This window comes from Ahaetulla prasina, chromosome 2 (assembly GCF_028640845.1).
Source record: "Ahaetulla prasina isolate Xishuangbanna chromosome 2, ASM2864084v1, whole genome shotgun sequence".
In the NCBI taxonomy this organism is placed as follows: Eukaryota; Metazoa; Chordata; class Lepidosauria; order Squamata; family Colubridae; genus Ahaetulla; species Ahaetulla prasina.
The window spans coordinates 6,835,240-6,855,552 of NC_080540.1; the positions used below are offsets into that span (position 1 = coordinate 6,835,240).

At 40.7% G+C, this 20,313-nt stretch overlaps 1 protein-coding gene and 1 pseudogene across 3 annotated transcripts in view; both read right to left on the bottom strand.

Annotated features, from left to right (window-relative positions):
• Positions 1-6,379, bottom strand: part of LOC131192042 (zinc finger protein 91-like) — a 30,624-nt pseudogene extending 24,245 nt beyond the window's left edge.
• A 510-nt stretch (positions 6,380-6,889) lies between these two features.
• The window catches only part of LOC131192031 (zinc finger protein 883-like), a 52,695-nt gene continuing 39,271 nt past the window's right edge, over positions 6,890-20,313 (bottom strand). For 2 of the 3 annotated variants that reach the window (XM_058170797.1, XM_058170798.1), the window contains exons 4-6: positions 12,939-13,021; positions 12,098-12,224; positions 6,890-10,750 (exon numbers count right to left, since the gene is read on the bottom strand). In XM_058170797.1, the coding sequence (XP_058026780.1) occupies positions 9,321-10,750; positions 12,098-12,224; positions 12,939-13,021 (1,640 nt within the window). In that variant the 3' untranslated portion in view covers positions 6,890-9,320. Of the gene's footprint in view, positions 10,751-12,097; positions 12,225-12,938; positions 13,022-13,155; positions 13,274-13,519; positions 14,086-18,126; positions 18,422-20,313 lie in introns of those variants that run through there. The other variant, XM_058170796.1, reaches the window with a different exon arrangement.

Genomic DNA, 20,313 nt, shown 5'->3' on the forward strand with positions numbered 1-20,313 from the left:
CTGAAATGGAAAGAAACTTCCAGAAATACAGGCTGACCAACTTAACAACTGTGCATCCACAAAAACCCAGATAACAACCGAACAATATCTGGAAAGAGGGAGGAAATCTTATTTATTTGTAGACTAACGTGTGGAAAAAAATCCTTAGTAATCTTCTGGATCAAGTTTGATCAAGGACTAAAAACTTTGAATACAAGAATTTAAAACATGTTTTTGTTTTCTAATTCTTACTTATTTATTCAAATAATTTTGATGCCTGCTTGCAATATTAAAACAATCTTTGTATAATTCAGATTATAAATGTCTCAGATCACAAAGCCATTCAGATGACTGGCTATCTAAATCGATTTTATAGGTAAACCAATCAATATTTGAACTTCCAGTAGAATTTTAGATAGCAGAACCCCATTAACCTCCTGATATATGCAGTACAATGCAGTGAGCCATGTGCAGATCTGTACATTGGGGAAACAAAACAACCACTTCATAAACTCATGGCACAAAGTCCATGAAAGAGAGGTGACAGTAGAAAGAATGGAGGAAAAGATAGAACAGACAAACCAGCAAATGAAGCAAGGAGAAGGAGAGGACGATAAAGATAATAATGACTGATGAAATAAACCAAGGAAAAAGTACTTTAAGAAATTTAAAAATGGAATTGAATAATCTGGGAGATACTTTTGAAAGGGAGATAGGTGTTTGGGTGGATACTCTGGAGACTTGGCAGCTTAGGAGGATAGAGATGGGAGAAATATTCAGACTGAATGGTGAAGACATAGATGCTGATAGAGACAAAGATCCAAGAGAGGAGTATGGGAGGCAAGCCAAAAAACGAATAAGAATTGAAGTATTAAAACAGGCAAGAGATGATGGATAGAAAGGATTTTTTTTCTTTTTTCCTAATATAATGGTAGCTTGATTAAAAACTGAAATAGAGGTAGAAATAAGAATATACATCTTTATATAAAGCAATAGTTAGATGGGAAGATTGGAGGTGGAAAGATGGTATTATTAGGAATGTTTAAATAATAGGATGACTGGTACTTGAATGACGTATTGTGACTTTGAACAACCAAATAATGAAGGACTATGTCTTAATAGAAATATGTGTATTAACACTAGGACTAGTAATGGTGGCCTGACTAGAAGTTAGAATAGAGATAGAAATAAGAAATAGGGGGAATATTAGCAGATATAATTTTCATATAATAGAATATAAGTAGTAATTAGATGGAAAGATTAGAGGTTGAAAGATGGCATTACTATGTATGCTTAATATCAGTGGTATTAAAATGGAACATTGAAATATTGAATAATTACTCTAAAACAATCATGTATATCAACACTAGGATTATATAAGTGTGACTAATGTAAAAACTATTATTATTATGCTTTTATTCATTAAACATGGAACTGAGTCAACTGAACATTTAAAAATGTATCATAAATAACTGGTGCTAGTGGTTGATACAGGTTGCTGCCAGGTATAAACCAAGTACCTTCTTAAAATATACGATATTCTGAGTAGTGCAGTTCTTTGCAGTTCCACTGGTGTTATTGTAAGAAGCTGCAATTTCTTGATGTGTTTTGTAAAATTCTTGGACATGGTACCAAGTGCCCTGATGACAATGAGTATCTCTGTTACATGTTCCATTCATAGCTGTGTAGTTTCAATGGCCAGGTCGTGATATTTCATGATTTTTTTCAGTTCTTTTTCTTCAACTCTGGAGTCTCCTGATACACCAATATCAATAAATTGTATGCTTTGGCCCTCGACAACCGTGATATCTGGCATGTTGTGTTCCAAATGACGATCTGTCTGAATTCGAAAGTCCCACAAAATCTTCACCATTTAAGTTTCAACAACTTCTTCCACTTTATGTTCCCATGACTTTTTGGATACAGGTAGAGTGTATTAATTACCAGTGGATTACCAGTGGATTAATTTAGCAACTCAATCATGTCTAGTCCACTGCTCATTATGTAAAAAATACGCCCTACCTGTATCCAAAAAGTCATGGGAACATAAAGTGGAAGAAGTTATTGAAACTGAAATGGCTGGGCCACTGGACAGCTACCCATGGCTGGGCCTGGACAGCTATTGGATGAGGTCCCTATGGTTATGGGATTGCCAGCTTTCGGATCAGTAGTGGCTTAGACACTGTGAATCAACCCAGGCATCTACCATCACCAATGATGATAAGAAATCAACAAAATTCCATACCAGATTGGTCATCGCCTGGGTCAACAAGAACCGCATCAACAAGAACCGCGTCAGATGCTGTGGCTCCTGGACATCTGTCAAAAAATGGACTACAGGGCTGGGGACCAAGGTGTGCAACTGTAAAGCGACTGGGACAAAAGTGCAAAACTTGGACAACCAAAGAAAATGAAAATTATCATTGCTGTTTGTATCAAAATGAACTATACCCAGAGGCCACACCGTTCATGTAATGATATTGATGTATATTTAAAAATAAAAATTCAATAAAATTTTTAAAAAAATGCATGGCACAACATCGGAGAACAAACTCATCAGGGTAATATTCAGCAGTCCATCTGTAAGGTCTTTCCTCTTCAAACCTTCACAAGAAAGGACTCTTTGAAACAACTGAAGTTGTTTCAAAAGGAGCTTTTATCGAAAGCAAGAGATCTAGATAGAAACGAAATCTTCCCACTTAAAAAGCAGTCATTTAGAGCAGTGCAATCAAAACTCCTCCCACAGTACAGCAACGCAGGAAACAGACACTCACAACAAAGCAATGCAGGAAACAGAAACAGAAACTTCATATAGAGATCCCTCCAATCCTCCCCCCTCCCATCAGAAAGCCAGCGTCCCAATATGGGACCTGACAGAGTCTGCATTTAAAAGACAAAGACAAATCTTTTGAAGACATGACAGTACACATTTTGGACAGAGAGGACTGCTGGTTTGAAAGAGGGTTCAAAGAGGCCATCTATGTCAAAATTGAACAATAGAGAGGGAGGGATAAACATCATCTATCTCCAGTCTAACACACACTCTTCTCAACAGTTACTACAAAAGATAAATATAAATCTTTCTATTCCCCACCATCCAGTCAGAGTTGAAGAAGCTTCTTCGATGAGAAGCGAAACGTCTTCAAAGAAAAACCAGAAAGTCCAGTTGCCTCTTGAAAAAGCACCTTTGGGACACCCATGACCTGGATGACTGAGAATATCCATAGGCTCTTGGGGTAATACCACTATAGGTATTTAAGAAATCACAATCCACAAACCACCATTCAATGCAAAGAGAATAATACCCGAATCAAACAACCATTTACGGCATGATGTTTTGATTCAGGGGTCTCCTGGAAAGAGATTTCTCACTTTTCGCCTAATTCTAAATAACTCCGACTTTTCTGACGGTCCCGATTTTCCACCTAGAAGCAACGCAGCTTTTGATCTCTTCCCTGCCTCGCCCGTGCATGCATGCACAGGGGCGGCAGGGGAACATGGGACAAGGGGCTCCCCACTTTCCGGGACTCCGAACTTAATGAAGTTTTGCGTGTCTCCACGCACGATCCTGCCCCTGGAAGAAAAAGTCCCACCCCCCCACTTACTGAGCTCAGGAGTCAGGTCTCGATCTCCCTCCGTGCAAGGCTTCCTTGCAGCCTCTTGGACTGCTGGAAAGGCTCGTAGCGAGGGAGGGGCGGGGGAGGAGCAGAATCGGGCACCGTAGAAAGGGCGGAAGCGCTTCCAGTCTCCTCCGCAAAATGCCCCGCGAGGGTCTCAGAGGTGGTTAAAGAGCGCATGCTCAGTTCCTCCTAGAAGCAACGCAGCGGGACAGTAGCTTTTGATCTCTTCCCTGCCTGCCCGTGCATGCATGCACAGGGGCGGCAGGGGAACATGGGACAAGGGGCTCCCCACTTTCCGGGACTCCGAACTTAATGAAGTTTTGCGTGTCTCCACGCACGATCCTGCCCCTGGAAGAAAAAGTCCCACCCCCCACTTACTGAACTCCGGAGTCAGGTCTCGATCTCCCTCCGTGCAAGGCGTCCTTGCAGCCTCTTGGACTGCTGGAAAGGCTCGTAGCGAGGGAGGGGCGGGGGAGGAGCAGAATCGGGCACCGTAGAAAGGGCGGAAGCGCTTCCAGTCTCCTCCGCAAAATGCCCCGCGAGGGTCTCAGAGGTGGTTAAAGAGCGCATGCTCAGTTCCCTCCTGAAGCTAGTGAGGGACGCCTTGCCTTTCCAACGGCTACCTGGGGAGCCCCCTGGTGGATCCAGCGTAGAAACGGCAGATGGACCCTGCTAGGCTAGGGCAGATAGTTATGTTCCATGCGCGCCTGGGATGATGGGCGTTGGAGTTGAAGGAAAGGCTCCCTCTGACATTGCCTGTCTGCAGCAGGCAGCAATTTCTAGACTTACCTTTTTTTGAATGTCTAAGAACGATCTGTGATGTAAATATTGAGAAAATCTCTGTGGGGGCTGAAAAGGAACAGGAGCCTCTCTTTGAAGCCCAGGTTGTGTCATGTGGTTGCTGGCAAACTCAGCCCTGAAGTGAGGGAAGATAAGAGGGCTGACAGAGTCACAGGATGGGAAGTGAAGACTTAGGACAATTAAGATTTGTATTGGTATTTTATTTCCTTTATTTCAGCTGCCTTTTCAAATTCATGCCTCTGGGCAGCTAACAGAGGTTCAAAAGAGCAAGTTGCTGCAGCAAAAAGGAGAAGAATCCAGAAGAAACAATCTTGCTTGAAAAAGGCACGTCAAAAGGAAACATGTTCCAAAATGGAGGGAAAGCTCAAACTCATGGAAGTTTTAGAAATTTTACCTCAAAACAAGGTAAATGTAAATGAAGGAGAGATGAATGGGAGAATGGTGTCTCATAGGTGACTGGAGGAAAAGTAGAATTACAAAGTGTAGGAAGGCAAATCTTGATAAGTGCAAATAAAGCTCAAATTCCATGAGGCAAAAAAGAAAAATGGTTTCCTTTCAGTTTTTCAGTAGGGAAGACAGCTCAGGAATTATGAGTAGGACGTTGAAAGACAATGTCAGTCAACCAGACTAACCAAAGTACCAATTTTCTTCTGGCCAAAAGAGCTGAAGACTCCCAAAGTTTGAAGAGATTAGTGTGGATTTGGAGGTGACAGTGGAAGAACATCTCTAATGTAGAGATTTATCTACATTAATGAAATAAAGAAATGGGGAAATAGACCTAAGAAGCAATTGATAAAGAATGGAATTAACATCTCTCTCTTGCCAAAAGCCTAGTTCTTCTCAGCCCATTTTTCCCAGTCTTCTATAAGGGAGAAAATTGACACAATAGCTACAAAACCAAGATTAGTGCCCTTTTACCAGTTTGCTCCAGAACCATAAATGAGCACTATTTGAATAAATAGCTTTAAACTTTCCTACCTGAAGCATTCATCCCCCTCCAAACCCTTCCAAAAATTTTCCTCCGTTTTTAGTTTTTAATTTACTAGAAAGAATTTAAAAATGTCTCATGAATAACCATACAAGTGATATTTAACTTTATTTAAATCAAAAACTAATTTTATTCAAATCTAATTAAAATCCAATTAACTTCAATTAAATCCAATTTAGTTAAATTGAAATTAGAGATTTCCTAATTATTCTCATGTCTTAGAAAGGCAAAATAGCAATAGCAATAGCACTTAAAATATACCGATTCATAGTGCTTTACACTACTCCATAAACGATTTACAGAGTGAGCATATTGCTCCATACAATCTGGGCCCCCATTTTACCCGCCTCAGAAGAATGGAAGGTTGAGTCAACCTTGGGCCGGTCAGAATCAAACTCCTGGCAGTCAGCAGAATTAGCTTGCAATACTGCATTCTAACCACTGCACCACCGTGGCTCTAATGTTTCTAAAAATGTTTTTGAACATGGATTTCACTTCTTATTCTGTTTTTTTGGGGAGTGGAATTCGTCATCCTGAAACTCTTTGCACATGAAACATCGATATATATGTGATTTTGTTCTATTTCTGTTGCTTGAATTATGTTGAATTCCCAGACAAGTAGTACTCAACTTTCAACAGTTCGTCTAGTAACCATTCAAATTTGCAATGGCAGTGAAAAAAGTTACTTATTACCATTTTTCACACTTACGACCGTTGAAGCATTGTCACATGATTTACATGTGGATGCTTGACAACTGACTCACATTTATGAAGGCTGCGGTGTCCCAGGGTCACATGATCACCTTTTACGACCTTCTGAGAAGCAAAGCCAATGGGAAAGCCAGATTTACTTAACAACCACATTACTAATATAACAATTGCTGTGATTTACTTAACAAATGTGGCAAGAAGAGTCGTACAGTTCAGGCAAGTGTCACCTAACAAATTTTTCAGTTAACAACATAAATTCTGGGCTCAATTGTGGTCGTAAATTGTGGACCACCTGTAATCTCGCCTGGACTACTGCAATGCTCTCTACATGGGGCTCCCCTTGAAGAGCACCCGGAGACTTCAGCTAGTTCAGAACGCGGCTGCTGGTTATTGAGAGTCTCGGAGCTCCATATAACACCTATCCTGCGCAGACTGCACTGGCTACCTGTTGTTTTCCGGGTGCGCTTCAAGGTATTGGTTACCACCTTTAAAGCGCCCATGGCTTAGGACCGGCTATCTACGGGACCGCCTACTGCCGGCTTCTATCTCCCATCGTCCGCACGTTCCCACAGAGAGGGACTCCTCAGGTGCCAGCCAAACAGTGTCGACTGGCCCCAGGGAGGGCCTTCTCTGTGGGGCTCACCCTGTGGAACGAACTTCCTCGGACTTGACAATTACCTGACCTTAGGACCTTTCATGAACTTAAAACTTATTTATTCCGTATGGCTGGACTAGCCTGATTCTTATTTTTATTGGATGGGTTTTTATAATTCTGTGATTTTATGGGGAAGTACGTTTTTAATATTTTGGGCATTTAAATTAGTTTTTTAAGGGATGTTTTTAATTATTGTATGTATGTATATTTTATCTGCCTGTTCACCGCCCTGAGTCCTTCGGGAGAAGGGCGGTATACAAATTAAAATATTATTATTATTATTATTATTATTATTAATCCTTGGTTAAGGAATGGAATTTGGATCCGAATTTCCATCACTAAGGGCTGTCTTAAAGCATGGCATCACATAAGCCAAGCCCAACGTTGGTAAGGCGCTAGCGCTTTTCCTGCTGTCCATTAATGAAAAAGAAACATAACAGAGGAAACTCCAGAGAGGATTTAAAGACAGATCAGTGTCTGTAAGAGTAAAAATATTGTTGTATACTACTACAGTGTACATTGCTGCACAATGAGAGCTTATGCACTGGAGACAAATTTCTTGTGTGCACAATCACACCTGACCAATAAAGAAGTCCATTCCATTCCACAAGTATAGTAGCAATAGTTAAAAATATAGTTGCAGTAGAAATAGTATAAAATGACATTGGTGAACAATAGTATATAATATAGTGACAATATATTATATACAGTATCAATATACTAAATATCTAGCATAAGAGAGCAAACATAATAGGAACTTACACGTGATTTGTATGTTTCAGTTTTGTATCTTGGATATTTTTTAAAACAAAACATCTGCACAACTCTTACAGCAGACAGAAATTGTCTTCTTTAAATTGTCTGAAATCCATACTTTTGATGGATCTTTTAAGCGCAAATTAATCAGATTGGGTATAGTCTATAAAGAACCCATGACAAATTGGTGGCAGTGGCAGGCTCGCTTCGGACTCATGATGTCAGGACTGAAGCTGAATTGGAAGAACTGGTTTCTTTTCTTAGGGCTTCCGGCTAACACAGTGAAGGGGGGTAGTAATAGAGGGGTATGTAGACAACAGAATAGCTCTTTGATGAGTCAGAGACATTCCAACAGCTGGCTGACCAGAGGGGGAGGAGAGATGTAACCAGACAATCAGCTAGTATCCAGATTGGACAATGTGACTTATTGTTTTGAGAAGACCAAAAATGTTTTCTTTGAAGGTTGTGGAAAGCCCAGGAATATTTGGAACTGGCTTTCCACTAGTTGTGCTACTTCCAATAAAGACTGTTCTTTGAGGACTTAACCTGCCTTGGGGTTCTGCTTTGAAATGGAGGCATTACTTGGAATGCTGACACATGGGACTCATTAAGTAAAGGTAAAGGTTTCCCTTGCACATATGTGCTAGTCATTCCCGACTCTAGGGGGCGCTGCTCATCTCCGTTTCAAAGCCAAAGAGCTAGCGCTGTCTGAAGACGTGCCATGTGGCCAGCATGAGTCAACCCCAAAGGTGCACGGAACACTGTTACCTTCCCACCAAAGGTGGTCCCTATTTTTCTACTTGCATTTTTTACGTGCTTTCGAACTGCTAGGTTGGCAGAAGCTGGGTCAAGTAACAGGAGCTCACCCCGTTACTAGGGATTCAAACTGCTGAACTGCCAACCTTTCGATCGACAAGCTCAATGTCTTAGCCACTGAGCCACTGCGTCCCTATAAGGAAGGAATTTGGCACTCACAAACTGCAAGACATTGCAAGCAACAGCCAACATTCTGGATGAAGAAATCAGACTTGTCATTCTAGCGTTCAAAACACAAGCAGGGATGGAAAAGTAGAACAGACAGAAAATAAGTATTCACTTGGCTGAATACCAGAACAGAAATACTGAGGCATCAACAAGAGGTATTAGTCTCTAATAAAGTAGTTTTTTTTTTAACCTAAAGGATACTTGAACAATAATGTGATAATTGTGTTTGATATTTTGGAATATTTGAAACAATATAATGAAAAAAAATCAGGAATACTTCTACATGCAAAGGCGGCTTCTGAACTATTTGAACTTGAAAAAACCACAAGCAGAATTAGGGATCCACCTTGTTCTGGTTTACACTAGAAAGGCAATTTATGCATAGTCTACAATTTATTTGGATTATTATTCAAATGGTCCTTGCATGGGATTTTAGACAATTATAGGTAATCCTCAATTTATAACAGTTCATTTAGTGATTGTTCAAAGTCACAACAGAACTGAAAAAAGTGACTTATGACCATTTTTCAAACTGATGACTGTTGTAGCATCCCCATGGTCATGTGATCAAATTTCAGATACTTGGCAACTGACTCATATTTATGGCAGTTGAAGCGTTCCCGGGCCATGTGATCAACTTCTGTGACTTTCTGACAAGCAAAGCCAATAGGGAAGCCAGTTTCATTTCACTTACCAACAGCAATTCCCTGTGGCAAAAAAACGTGGCAAAACTCACTTAATACCTGTCCAACTTAGCAACAGAAATTTTGGGCTCATACGCCGATGACTACTTGGATTTCTGTTGAACTACTTCTCACACTTCCCTTTATTGATATGGTTTCTTCCTTGTGTGGATCTTTTTATGCTTGGTAAGAGCATAGTTCCTACTAAAGCTCTTTCCACACTCCATGCATTGATAAGGCTTCTCTCCTGTGTGGATCCTCTTGTGGGAATTCAGATGACTGCTTCTAGTAAAGGTCTTTCCACATAAATTGCATTGATATGGTCTTTCTCCTGTGTGGATCATTTTGTGGTAGGTAAGACCCGAATTCCACTTAAAGCCCTGTCCACATTCCATGCATTGATATGGCTTCTCTCCAGTGTGGGTCTTCTTGTGGGATTCAAGACTACTGGTACAAGTGAAGGTCTTTCCACACTCCCTACATCGATATCGTTTCTCTTTTGTGTGGATCTTCTTGTGGGAATTCAGATTACTGGTACAAGTGAAGGTCTTTCCACACTCCTTACATTGATATGGTTTCTCTTCTGTGTGCATCCTCTTATGTGAATTGAGATTACTACTGCAAGTAAAGGTCTTTCCACACTCCATGCATTGATATGGTCTTTCTCCTCTGTGAATCATTTGATGGAGTATAAGAGAACGATTGTAACAGAAGGTCTTTCCACACTCCACACAATGATATGGCTTCTCTATTACGTGGATCATCTTATGGGTATTAAGATGACTGGTACAAGTAAAGCTCTTTCCACACTCCATGCACTTATAAGGTCTTTCTCCTCTGTGATTCATTTGATGCCTTTTAAAAGACCTAGAATAACAGAAGGTCTTTCCACACTCCATGCACTGATATGATTTCTTTCCTGTGTGGATCTTCTTATGGGAGGCAAGATGACTACTACTACTAAAAGCCTTTCCACACTCCATGCATTTATAAGGTGTTTCTCCTTTGTGATTCCTATGATGGACTATAAGAGAGCTATAATAAGAGAAGGTCTTTCCACATTCCTTGCATTGATATGGCTTCTCTCCTGTGTGGATCCTCTTATGGGAATTAAGACGACTGCTACAGGGAAAGGTCTTTCCACACTCCATGCATTGATATGGTTTCTCTCCTGTATGGATCCTCTTATGGGAATTGAGACTACTGCTACAAGTAAAGGTCTTTCCACACTCCATGCATTTATAAGGTCTTTCTCCTTTGTGATTCCTTCGATGGATTATGAAAGAGCTATAGTAAGAGAAGGACTTTCCACATTCTATGCATTGATATAACTTCTCCTCTGTATGGATAGTTTTATGCTGAATCAGAACGTTTTTCCTACTAAAGGTCTTTCCACACTCCATACATTGATATGGCTTCTCTCCTCTGTGGATCCTCTTATGGGAATGGAGACTACTGCTATGAGTAAACGTCTTCCCACACTCCATGCATTGATATCGCTTCCCTTTCCCCTCTTTCGAATGGATCGCTTGGCATTCCTCCTTGCAATTCTTATTCTGCTGACCATTATAGCCTTAAAAAAGAAAAAGGAAAACTGCAGCAAGGATAGAACAATCAAACCTTTTCTTATGAAATTTAGCAAAAGAATAATTAATAAATTTTGGCTGCTTTGGTGGCAAACATGAATTTGATTTTAGCAAGATTTTAAGATTTGCTAAGATTTTAGCAAGGAACCATTTCCAAATGTATCCCTACTGATACTCATATAACAGGATTGGATCACATCACAATGAATCTAAGACACAACCAGTGGTGAAATCCAATTTTTTTTACTACCGGTTCCGTGGGCGTGGCTTGGTGGGCGTAGTGTGGTATGACTTGGTGGGCATTGCAGGAGAAGGATACTGCAAAATCTCCATTCTCACCCCACTCCAAGGGAAGGATACTACAAAATCCCCATTCCCACCCCACTCTGGGGCCAGTCAGAGGTGGCATTTGCTGGTTCTCCGAACTACTCAAAATTTCTGAACCTTCTGATTTCACCGCTGGACACAACCCTGATCTAATCTTTGACCTGGGACTATGCCATGGTGCCACAAACTCTTGACGTCCATTGGACACCGTATCATACTGGGTCAACAACATGCCTACCAACTTCATTGGAAGCCTCATCCCTGCTTGTCTGCAGAGCAGAATCTTTGAAAGTGAAGGGAAATTTCTGGATGGCAATAGCCCCCACCCTCATTTAGGCTGATGTCAAACTTGGTACACAAGTGGGAACATATCAGAGAAGGGACATCCCACTCAAGACCCATCCAGTCTTGGTTATAGCAGCTCAGGGCCATCGGGGACCTAGAGCAGAGATTCAGGAGTGAATACCAAACCCTGGTAAGTAGGACCTTGCTCAAGAGAGGCCACACCATCTTTATGTGCAGCCTATCACTCGGATTGTTGCTAATATCTTCTGTGGCATGGAAATGAATATTTGGTATGTTATGAGCAGAAAACATTTTAAAAAAACATTTCCTTTATGTAAAAAAGAGAGGGTATGCAGTTTGCAAAGTTCTTTTTCAATAAATTTCTTTCTTCCATAATGTCAGTTTTGTTCAAATGGCTAAAGGATCAGGCTAGAAACTAGGTCAGTGAGTACCAGCTCAGCCTTAGGGATGAATACTGGCTGAGTGACTTTGGGTCACTCTCCCTCAGCTCAACCCTGAATTGCTGAAGTAGGGAAAACCAGCAGGAGGAAGGAATATTGGCTTTGTTGACTGCCTTTGTTATTTGCAAAAAATAAAGGCAGGATATAAATAAATTTTTAAAAATCACTTAATTCAATTAATCTATTTTTTAATAACATCTAAGTCCCCTTCTCGGACCTCATGACTTTTCTATGTTTCTGAGCAGAGATAGGGATTCTTACCCAGAGAAGCCAGATTCCTGGAATTCTCCAGCATGACTTCACCATGGAGCGTTTTTTGGTCAGCATCCAGTTGAGACCACTCCTCCTCGGAGAAATGCACAGCCACATCTTCAAAAGATGTAACACCCTGAATAACGAAACAAGTTTTCCTTTTAACAGATAATCCCAATTCAAGGAGAGAGATCCAGTGAACAAAATAGGCATCTTGTGCAGAGTTCAGAATGAGATCATAACATTTTTGACTGATGGCACAACTGAAGCAAATAGGATCATGTTGGAAGTATTTGGAATGCCTTTCAGTGTAGCCAATTAAAATAGCCTTCTTGGTCAAATGGTAGTTGGGTCTTAAATTCACGAGTTATCAGTGGCTCCAATTCTTCCTAGAGTGGGCAATTCCAAATACTGGCAAAACCCACCTGACATTTTTGCCAATGGCTTTCTTTATCCACTGAGGGGGAAATGTAACCCAACTCTACACTTTCCTAAAGGTGCTGGAAGAGCTTGTAACAGGATATCTCTATGGAGATTCTCAATCACCAGGAAATGGTTGTCCTCAAAAGGCAAAAAAGATATTTTTTTTGGAATGGTATATGAGAATGACCCACGGAGGAAGAGCCCTGAGGCTGACAACAGTCTGGTCAAAGAAATCTTTGAAACAGGAGGGATGGAGAAAGTGTCTTCTAAAGGATCCCACAGAAGGGAAAGTTAGGCTAAGCTAAATATGAATTTTGAATATATTAAATTCGTATTCTTAGAAACAGCAATTTAATACACTGAACTATAAAACAAAATGAAACCCACCCAAGATTCATGGACATTTTCTGATCTTTCTCCTCTTTACCTGAAGTAGCGGTTCAGCCAATCCTTCAGCTCCACCACAAAGACGAAGTGATTCAAAAAATTCCAGGGACAGCTTTCTACTCTCTGTGAGAAAGAGAAAAATGGTGGAAGCAGATTTGCTAAGAGACATTCTAATCAAGAGGAGCAAAAGAATGTGTTAAATGTTATTTCTTTATGTGTGTTGAAATCTCACATCACACAGGTAGAGCTTTTCTCACCTGGAGTGGTGTCCTGACTCTGATCTTTGCATAAGGTCTCCCTGAACAGCAGCTCCTGAGAAGATATGAATGAATCCTTCCTCCCCTTGGGATACTCAGTCGTAGCTTCCAAGGATTTCTGGACATGATGTGATACGAGAAACAAAGAAAGAATACTAAGGAATTATCATTCTTTAAACTAGCAAACCCCAATGTCCATTTGCAAAAGTCGAAAGAGAATGGAAGAAATGTCCCGAACACATCCTCTGGAAGAAAAATGAAACAACTGTCCATAGGAATTAATAATCCCAGAAAATGCTACCAAAAAGGAATTGACAAATTCAGAGAAATTCCCTTTACAGCTGAAATGATTACATTCTCTCACCTGCATTTTTTCCGAATCATGGGCCAGGAGGAAGCCTTCGGCCAGGGCCACCGCCTGGGAACTGGTTTGTGCTCCACACTCCTGCACCCATTTCTCCATCTCTGGGGGAAGGACAGCCAGGAACTGCTCCAGGAGCACCAGGTCCAGTATCTGAGCCTTTGTGTGTCTTTCTGGCTGCAGCCATTGACGGCAAAGGCGGTGAAGCTGAGTGCAAACATCTCGGGGACTCTTCCCCTCCTGGAACTGCACTTTTCTGTAGTGACTGCATTGAACCTCTGAACTGTTGGCTTCCTCTTCTTGGCTCTTCTGCCCAGGACTTGCCCCATTTTCCCTACAGCTCCAAGGCTGAGTAACTGGAGGGCTTTTTCCAACTCCTGCATCTGCTGGGCTTTGTTCCTCCATCTTCTCTCTGGTCTCTAATTCAGATCCAAAATGGATGGATGGATCTCCCAAGTTTTACCAATTAGAAGATGTCTAACCAAATCTCCTAAAGGCCATTCAGCCCTCTTCCCACACCAGATACTTCGGACTCCAAAGGAACCAGGAAAGATTTCCAATTTCTATATCTGAAATGGAAAACAAAGAAACTTCCAGAAATATAGGCTGACCAACTTAACAACTGAGCAGCCACAAAAACCCAAATAAGAAATTCTTATGAACCCAACAATACCTGGGAGGAAGGAGGAAATCTTACTAGTTGGTAGACTAACATGTGGAAAAAATTCTATAGTAACAGTCTGGATCAAGGGCTAAAAACTTTGGATGCATAAATTTAAAACATGTTTTTGTTTTCTAATTCCTACTTATTTATTCAAATAATTTTGATCGCTGTATGCAACATTTAAAGCAACCTCTGTTGTTCAGTTCAGATCAGAAATGTCTCAGGTTATAAACAGCGGGCTCCAGTGACGTCACCCTCCTGCTGGGTGCTCTAACAGAGCACTCCGTGTTAGAAGATTGTAAAAGTCAGTGAAACAGAAAAAAAAATCACTGTTCACTGAGCTTAGCATACCCTCTGGGCGAAAGAGGTTATCAGAGTTGTGGGAAAGTGGCAGGTCTGACAGGGGGTTTGCTCTCAAGAGCGAATTTTCCTGGATTTATGACCCCACCGAATTCCACTCCCTCCAACTTCAACACGCTCCTGTTTTTATCAGGAAAAAGGAGTGGGAATGTCGCTTCTGCTCTAAAGGACTTATTAAATTGATTGATTTTCTAAGCAGACGGGAATTTCACAAGCGTTCGATCTTTGATGTAGAATCAGCACGGCAAGTACCGACTCCCTTTTTGAAACTTGAAACCTTTCTTTGTCTTTGATTAATTGACTTTTAAAATGGCATCTGAAAGTGAAAGTAAAATTTTTTAGTACGATGAAGTAGCGTTATTTGTGGATTGTTACAAACGGAGTTTTTTTATACTGAAAGGAGGGAAGGAGAGTTATTAAGTTTGAATTCCTGATTCTTTTGAAGACAGAATGGCAGCTAAACCTTTAAAGCCTTCTGGAAGAAGGGGATCTGAACCAAGTCTTGAGGAAATATTGAAAGAACAATTAAAACTTTCTGAAGATAGGCAAAAAGAGATGATGGAGAATTTTAATGCAAAAATAAGAGAAGATATTCTCATGGCAGTTCAAGGACTGAGTAAAAAAATTGAGGGATGGAAGTGGAAATGCAACAGATCTCTCAGTCAAATAAGCATTTAGAAGACAAAATGAAAGGTGTTCAGAAAAAAGTGGATCAAAATGAAGATCAGGTTGTGATATTACAATATAAACTTATGGAAGGAGCTCTTAGAATTCGTGGTATGCAAGAAGAGCGAGGAGAAGACTTAAGAAAAATTATATCAGAAGCATTGGCTGAATTTATTGAAGTGGACCCCAAGAGGTAGCTTACCAAATTGATAAAATATATAGAGTTAATTCTGGATTGCAAGACAGAGAAAGCTTCCTCGGACATTGTGGTTTATTTTGTGAAAAGGACTATGAGAAATCAAATTCTGCAAGTTTCATATCAGACAACTTTAAAAATTGGAGAACAGGAGTTGAAGGTGTTGAAAGAGATTCCTTCAAAGATGTTAAGAGACAGGAAGGAATTTGCTTTTTACACAAGAACTTAAAAACATCAGATTCAATTCAGATGGGAGGTGCCAGTTGGACTGACACTATTCTATCAAGGAAGGAGATATAGAATTGACACTGTTTTAAAGGCAAAGGATTTTCTTTCTACAGTTTTGAAAGTCGAAATAGAAGTGATAGAAAACTTCAAGAGACTCAAGAAGGCGTGGTGATCCAAGAGCCTTTATTGCTGCCAGTATTAGAGGAACCACAAGAGCAAAGGGTGACAAGAGGAGCCCTTAAGCGTAAAGAGCAACAGTCTCAAAGTAAAAGTCAGGATCCCATTATGGAAGCTGTGGAGGAGCTAGACGGAAGATACCGGAGGAGGAGCTGTTGTCTGCTTCAAAGCTTCAGGAGGCCAGTAATGGCAAATAGAATCTTGTCATGGAATGTTAATGGCTTGAATTCAGCTCAGAAAAGAAGGAAAATATTTCACTACTTGAAACAATTTAAAAATGATGTGATTTGTTTGCAAGAGACACATATAAAATTATCAGACCAAAAATATTTAATTAATTCAAAATTGGGTAACCATTTTGTTGCATCAGCTTTGGAAAAGAAGCATGGAATTGTTGTATATATCAGGAAGGATATACCAGCTAATTGGATAAGAATTTGGTGGATTATTCAAAATGTAATGAAGAAGAAGATAAAGTTCCTGCCACAATTTTTCCTTTTGGGAATTATAACGGATTGTACAGGGATTGAGACTAAATTGATTCTGAATTTAATAACAGCAGCAAGACTGTTGATTGGACAATACTGGAAGAAAGAAGAGGTACCTACAATAGAAGAATGGATACTGAAAGTCATTAATTTGGCTGAGATGGCTAAAATCTGAAGCTTTTAAAAGACAATACGAGGAAAGATATTTAATTGAATGGAAAAAATGGATTGATTATCTACAAAACAGATATCAGATTAAGAAATATCAGATTGCCTTTGAATAATTAGAAAGTTATTTTATGTAATGGGGAGGGGGTTGGGAGATGAAAAGCTTTGGATGTGGTTATTGTGGATTGGAAGGGAAAATTTTATTCTATGTTTGGTTTATGTATAACAATACCTTGTGATTGACCCGGGAAGCCGGGGAGGGAATTGTTTTTGGGAGGAGAAAAAGGGGGAAAATGTTTTTGTTTTTTTAAAACTTTTTCAATAAAAAATATATATATATATAAACAGCCATTGAGATGAGTGGCTATCTAAATTGAGTTTATAGATAAATCAATCAATATTCGAACTTCCAGTATAATGTTAGATAACAGAACCCCATTAATCTCCTGGTATATGCAGGACAATGCAGTGAGCCATGTGTAGATCTGTACATTCTGGAAACAAACAAAAAAAACACTTCATAAAGTAGGACAATAAACTCACTCAGGATAAGATTCAGCAGTCTATCTGTGTTTAAAAGACAAAGACCACTCTTGTGAGGATATGAAAGTACACACTTTGGAGAGAGAGGACTGCTGGTTTGAAAGAGGGTTCAAAGAGGCCATCTATGTCAAAATTAAGCAGCTCTTTTTCAATAGATGGGGAGGGATATCCTCTATCTGCAGTTTACAACACAGTTCTTTCAACAGTTCCAAAATGACCAGCTGTCTGCAGAGTATAAATCCTCCCACAGTACAGCAACGCAGGAAACAGACACTCAAAAGCAATGCAGGAAACAGAAACAGAAACTTCATATAGAGATCCCTCCAATCCTCCCCCCTCCCATCAGAAAGCCAGCGTCCCAATATGGGACCTGACAGAGTCTGCATTTAAAAGACAAAGACAAATCTTTTGAAGACATGACAGTACACATTTTGGACAGAGAGGACTGCTGGTTTGAAAGAGGGTTCAAAGAGGCCATCTATGTCAAAATTGAACAATAGAGAGGGTGGGATAAACATCATCTATCTTCAGTCTAACACACACTCTTCTCAACAGTTACTACAAAAGATAAATATAAATCTTTCCATTCCCCACCATCCAGTCAGAGTTGAAGAAGCTTCTTCGATGAGAAGCGAAACGTCTTCAAAGAAAAACCAGAAAGTCCAGTTGCCTCTTGAAAAAGCACCTTTGGGACAACCATGACCTGGATGACTGAGAATATCCATAGGCTCTTGGGGCAATACCACTATAGGTATTTAAGAAATCACAATCCACAAACCACCATTCAATGCAAAGAGAATAATACCCGAATCAACCAACCATTTACGGCTTAACATGATGTTTTGATTCAGGTGTCTCCTGGAAAGAGTTTTCTCACTTTTTGCCTAATTCTAAATGGCTCCGACTTTTCTGGCGGTCCCGATTTTCCTCCTGGAGGCAACGCAGCGGGACCGTAGCTTTTGATCTCTTCCCTGCCTCGCCCGTGCATGCATGCACAGGGGCGGCAGAGGAACATGGGACAAGGGGCTCCCCATTTTCCGGGACTCCGAACTTAATGAAGTTTTGCGTGTCTCCACGCACGATCCTGCCCCTGGAAGGAAAAGTCCCACCCCCCACTTACTGAGCTCCGGAGTCAGGTCTTGATCTCCCTCCGTGCAAGGCGTCCTTGCAGCCTCTTGGACTGCTGGAAAGGCTCGTAGCAAGGGAGCGGCGGGTGGGGGGGGGGGAGCAGAATCGGGCACCGTAGAAAGGAAAGACGCACTTTCAGTCTTCTTTACAAAATGCCCCGCGAGGGTCTCAGAGGTGGTTAAAGAGCGCATGCTCAGTTCCCTCCCGAAGCTAGTGAGGGACGCCCTGCCTTTCCAACGGCTACCTGGGGAGCCCCCTGGTGGTTCCTGCGTGGAACGCCAGGTAGCGCATGCCAGGGCGTAGGGACAGATCGTCATGTTCCATGCGGGCAGGGGATGATGGGGATTGGAGTAGAAGGAAAGGCTCCCTCTGACATTGCCTTACTGCAGCAGGCAACAATTTCTAGCCTTTCCTGTTTTTTAATGTCTAAGAACGATGTGTGATGTTGTAAATATTGAGAAAATCTCTGTGGAGGCTCAAAAGGAAAAAGGAGCCTCTCTTTTTGAAGCCCAGGTTGTGTCATGTGGTTGCTGACAAACTTCAGCCCTGAAGTGTGGAAAGATAAGAGGGCTGACAGTCACAGGATGGGAAGTGAAGACTTAGGACAGGGTTGTCGAACTCAAGGCACGTGGGCCCGCAGTGAGATCGGTTCCTGCCCTTGTGGCCATCCTGGAAACTGTAAGGAGCGGCCTGGCTCGCTTCAGCCCGGCCCACGACATCCTGGCATGTGTGCATGCACACAGAAGGCAGTGCATTTCCTCAAGAACAGCTTCTCTGCTGAAGGGTCTGTTGGAGGCCTGAAAAACGAGCAGAAATCCTGTCAGAAATGGCAGGGCTGTCAAAAGACAAGAAACAAAGCCTCTCTTTGAAAGATAAGCTTCTGTGTTGTGGTTATTTGCAAACTCAACCCTGAAGTGATGGAAGATATGGGGGCTGACAGAGACACAGGGAGGAAAAAGATGGGAAAATTAAGCAAGGAAAATTAATATTTGTATTGACTTTCTTTAGTGAGTTCAGTTATTACTACTGCCTTTTCAAAATCATGCGTCTGGGCAGTCAAGGAGACTTGACTGGAAGCAGCAAAAGGTAGCCCACAATAATAAAAATAATCCTGAGGAAACAGTCCTGATGAAAAAAAGGCATCCCCCCAAAAATCAAGTTCCAAAATGGAAAGAAAGCTGACACTCATAGATCTTTTAGAAATTTTACCTCAAAACAAGGTGCCATGAGGGAGAAATGGAGAATGGAAGATTGAAATCTTATGTGTGACTGGAGAAAAGGAGAAAACTAGGAAAGGCAAATTTTGAAAAGTAAATATAAGGCTCAAATACCAGAAGGCAATTTTTTTTTTAACTTAAGTGTTCACTCAGGAATACATTGCAGGAAATATGAGTAGAAACCTTAAGACCTTTGGAGTAAAAGAAGGTGCATTATTTTCTAGCCAAAAGAAATGAAGACTTCAGTGGTTTGAAGAGATTAATCTGGATTTGGAGGTGACAGTGCAAGAACAACAAAAAGATTTATCTACATTAATAAAATAAAGAAATGGGGAAATAGAGTAAAGAAACAATTTAAAAAGAATAGAATTAACATCTCTCTCTTTCCAAAATCCTGCTTTTCAGCCCATTTTCTCTCAATAAAAAAAGGAGACTTAGTTACAATTATTGAAGAAAACATGTAAACAGAGGAAAAATAGTGGTTGAGAAGCAATTTTAAAAGATTGGCCTTAACTTCTGATTGTTGCTCTGCTTCTTTCAGCCCATTTCTGTATATATCAAGGCTCCTTCTAAATATCACCTGTCTAATTTTGTCACTCTTCTATTATGAAAAAATTGACATGATTACAAAACCAAAATCGGTGCCCTTTCATCTGTTTGATCCAGAACCATCAGTCAACAATATGTAACTCAATCAGCCAGGCCAAAAATATCTAAAAAGGTTAAATCGTGGCAATGATTTAAATCATGGCATCAGTGAACAATATTTGAATAGTTTCAAAGTAGCCTGATCCTCTGAGAGTCTGAAGTATCCCCTTCCCCTCCCCCGCCCCGCCCACCTGGATGTCGTCATAGGCAATCTGCGAATGAGCCCTCATGCGTGATCCCGTTGTGAACCCGTAGTAAATGTAAGTAGAAGCCATCCCTTGATGGGCGTGGCTTCTACTTATTAATTTAATAAA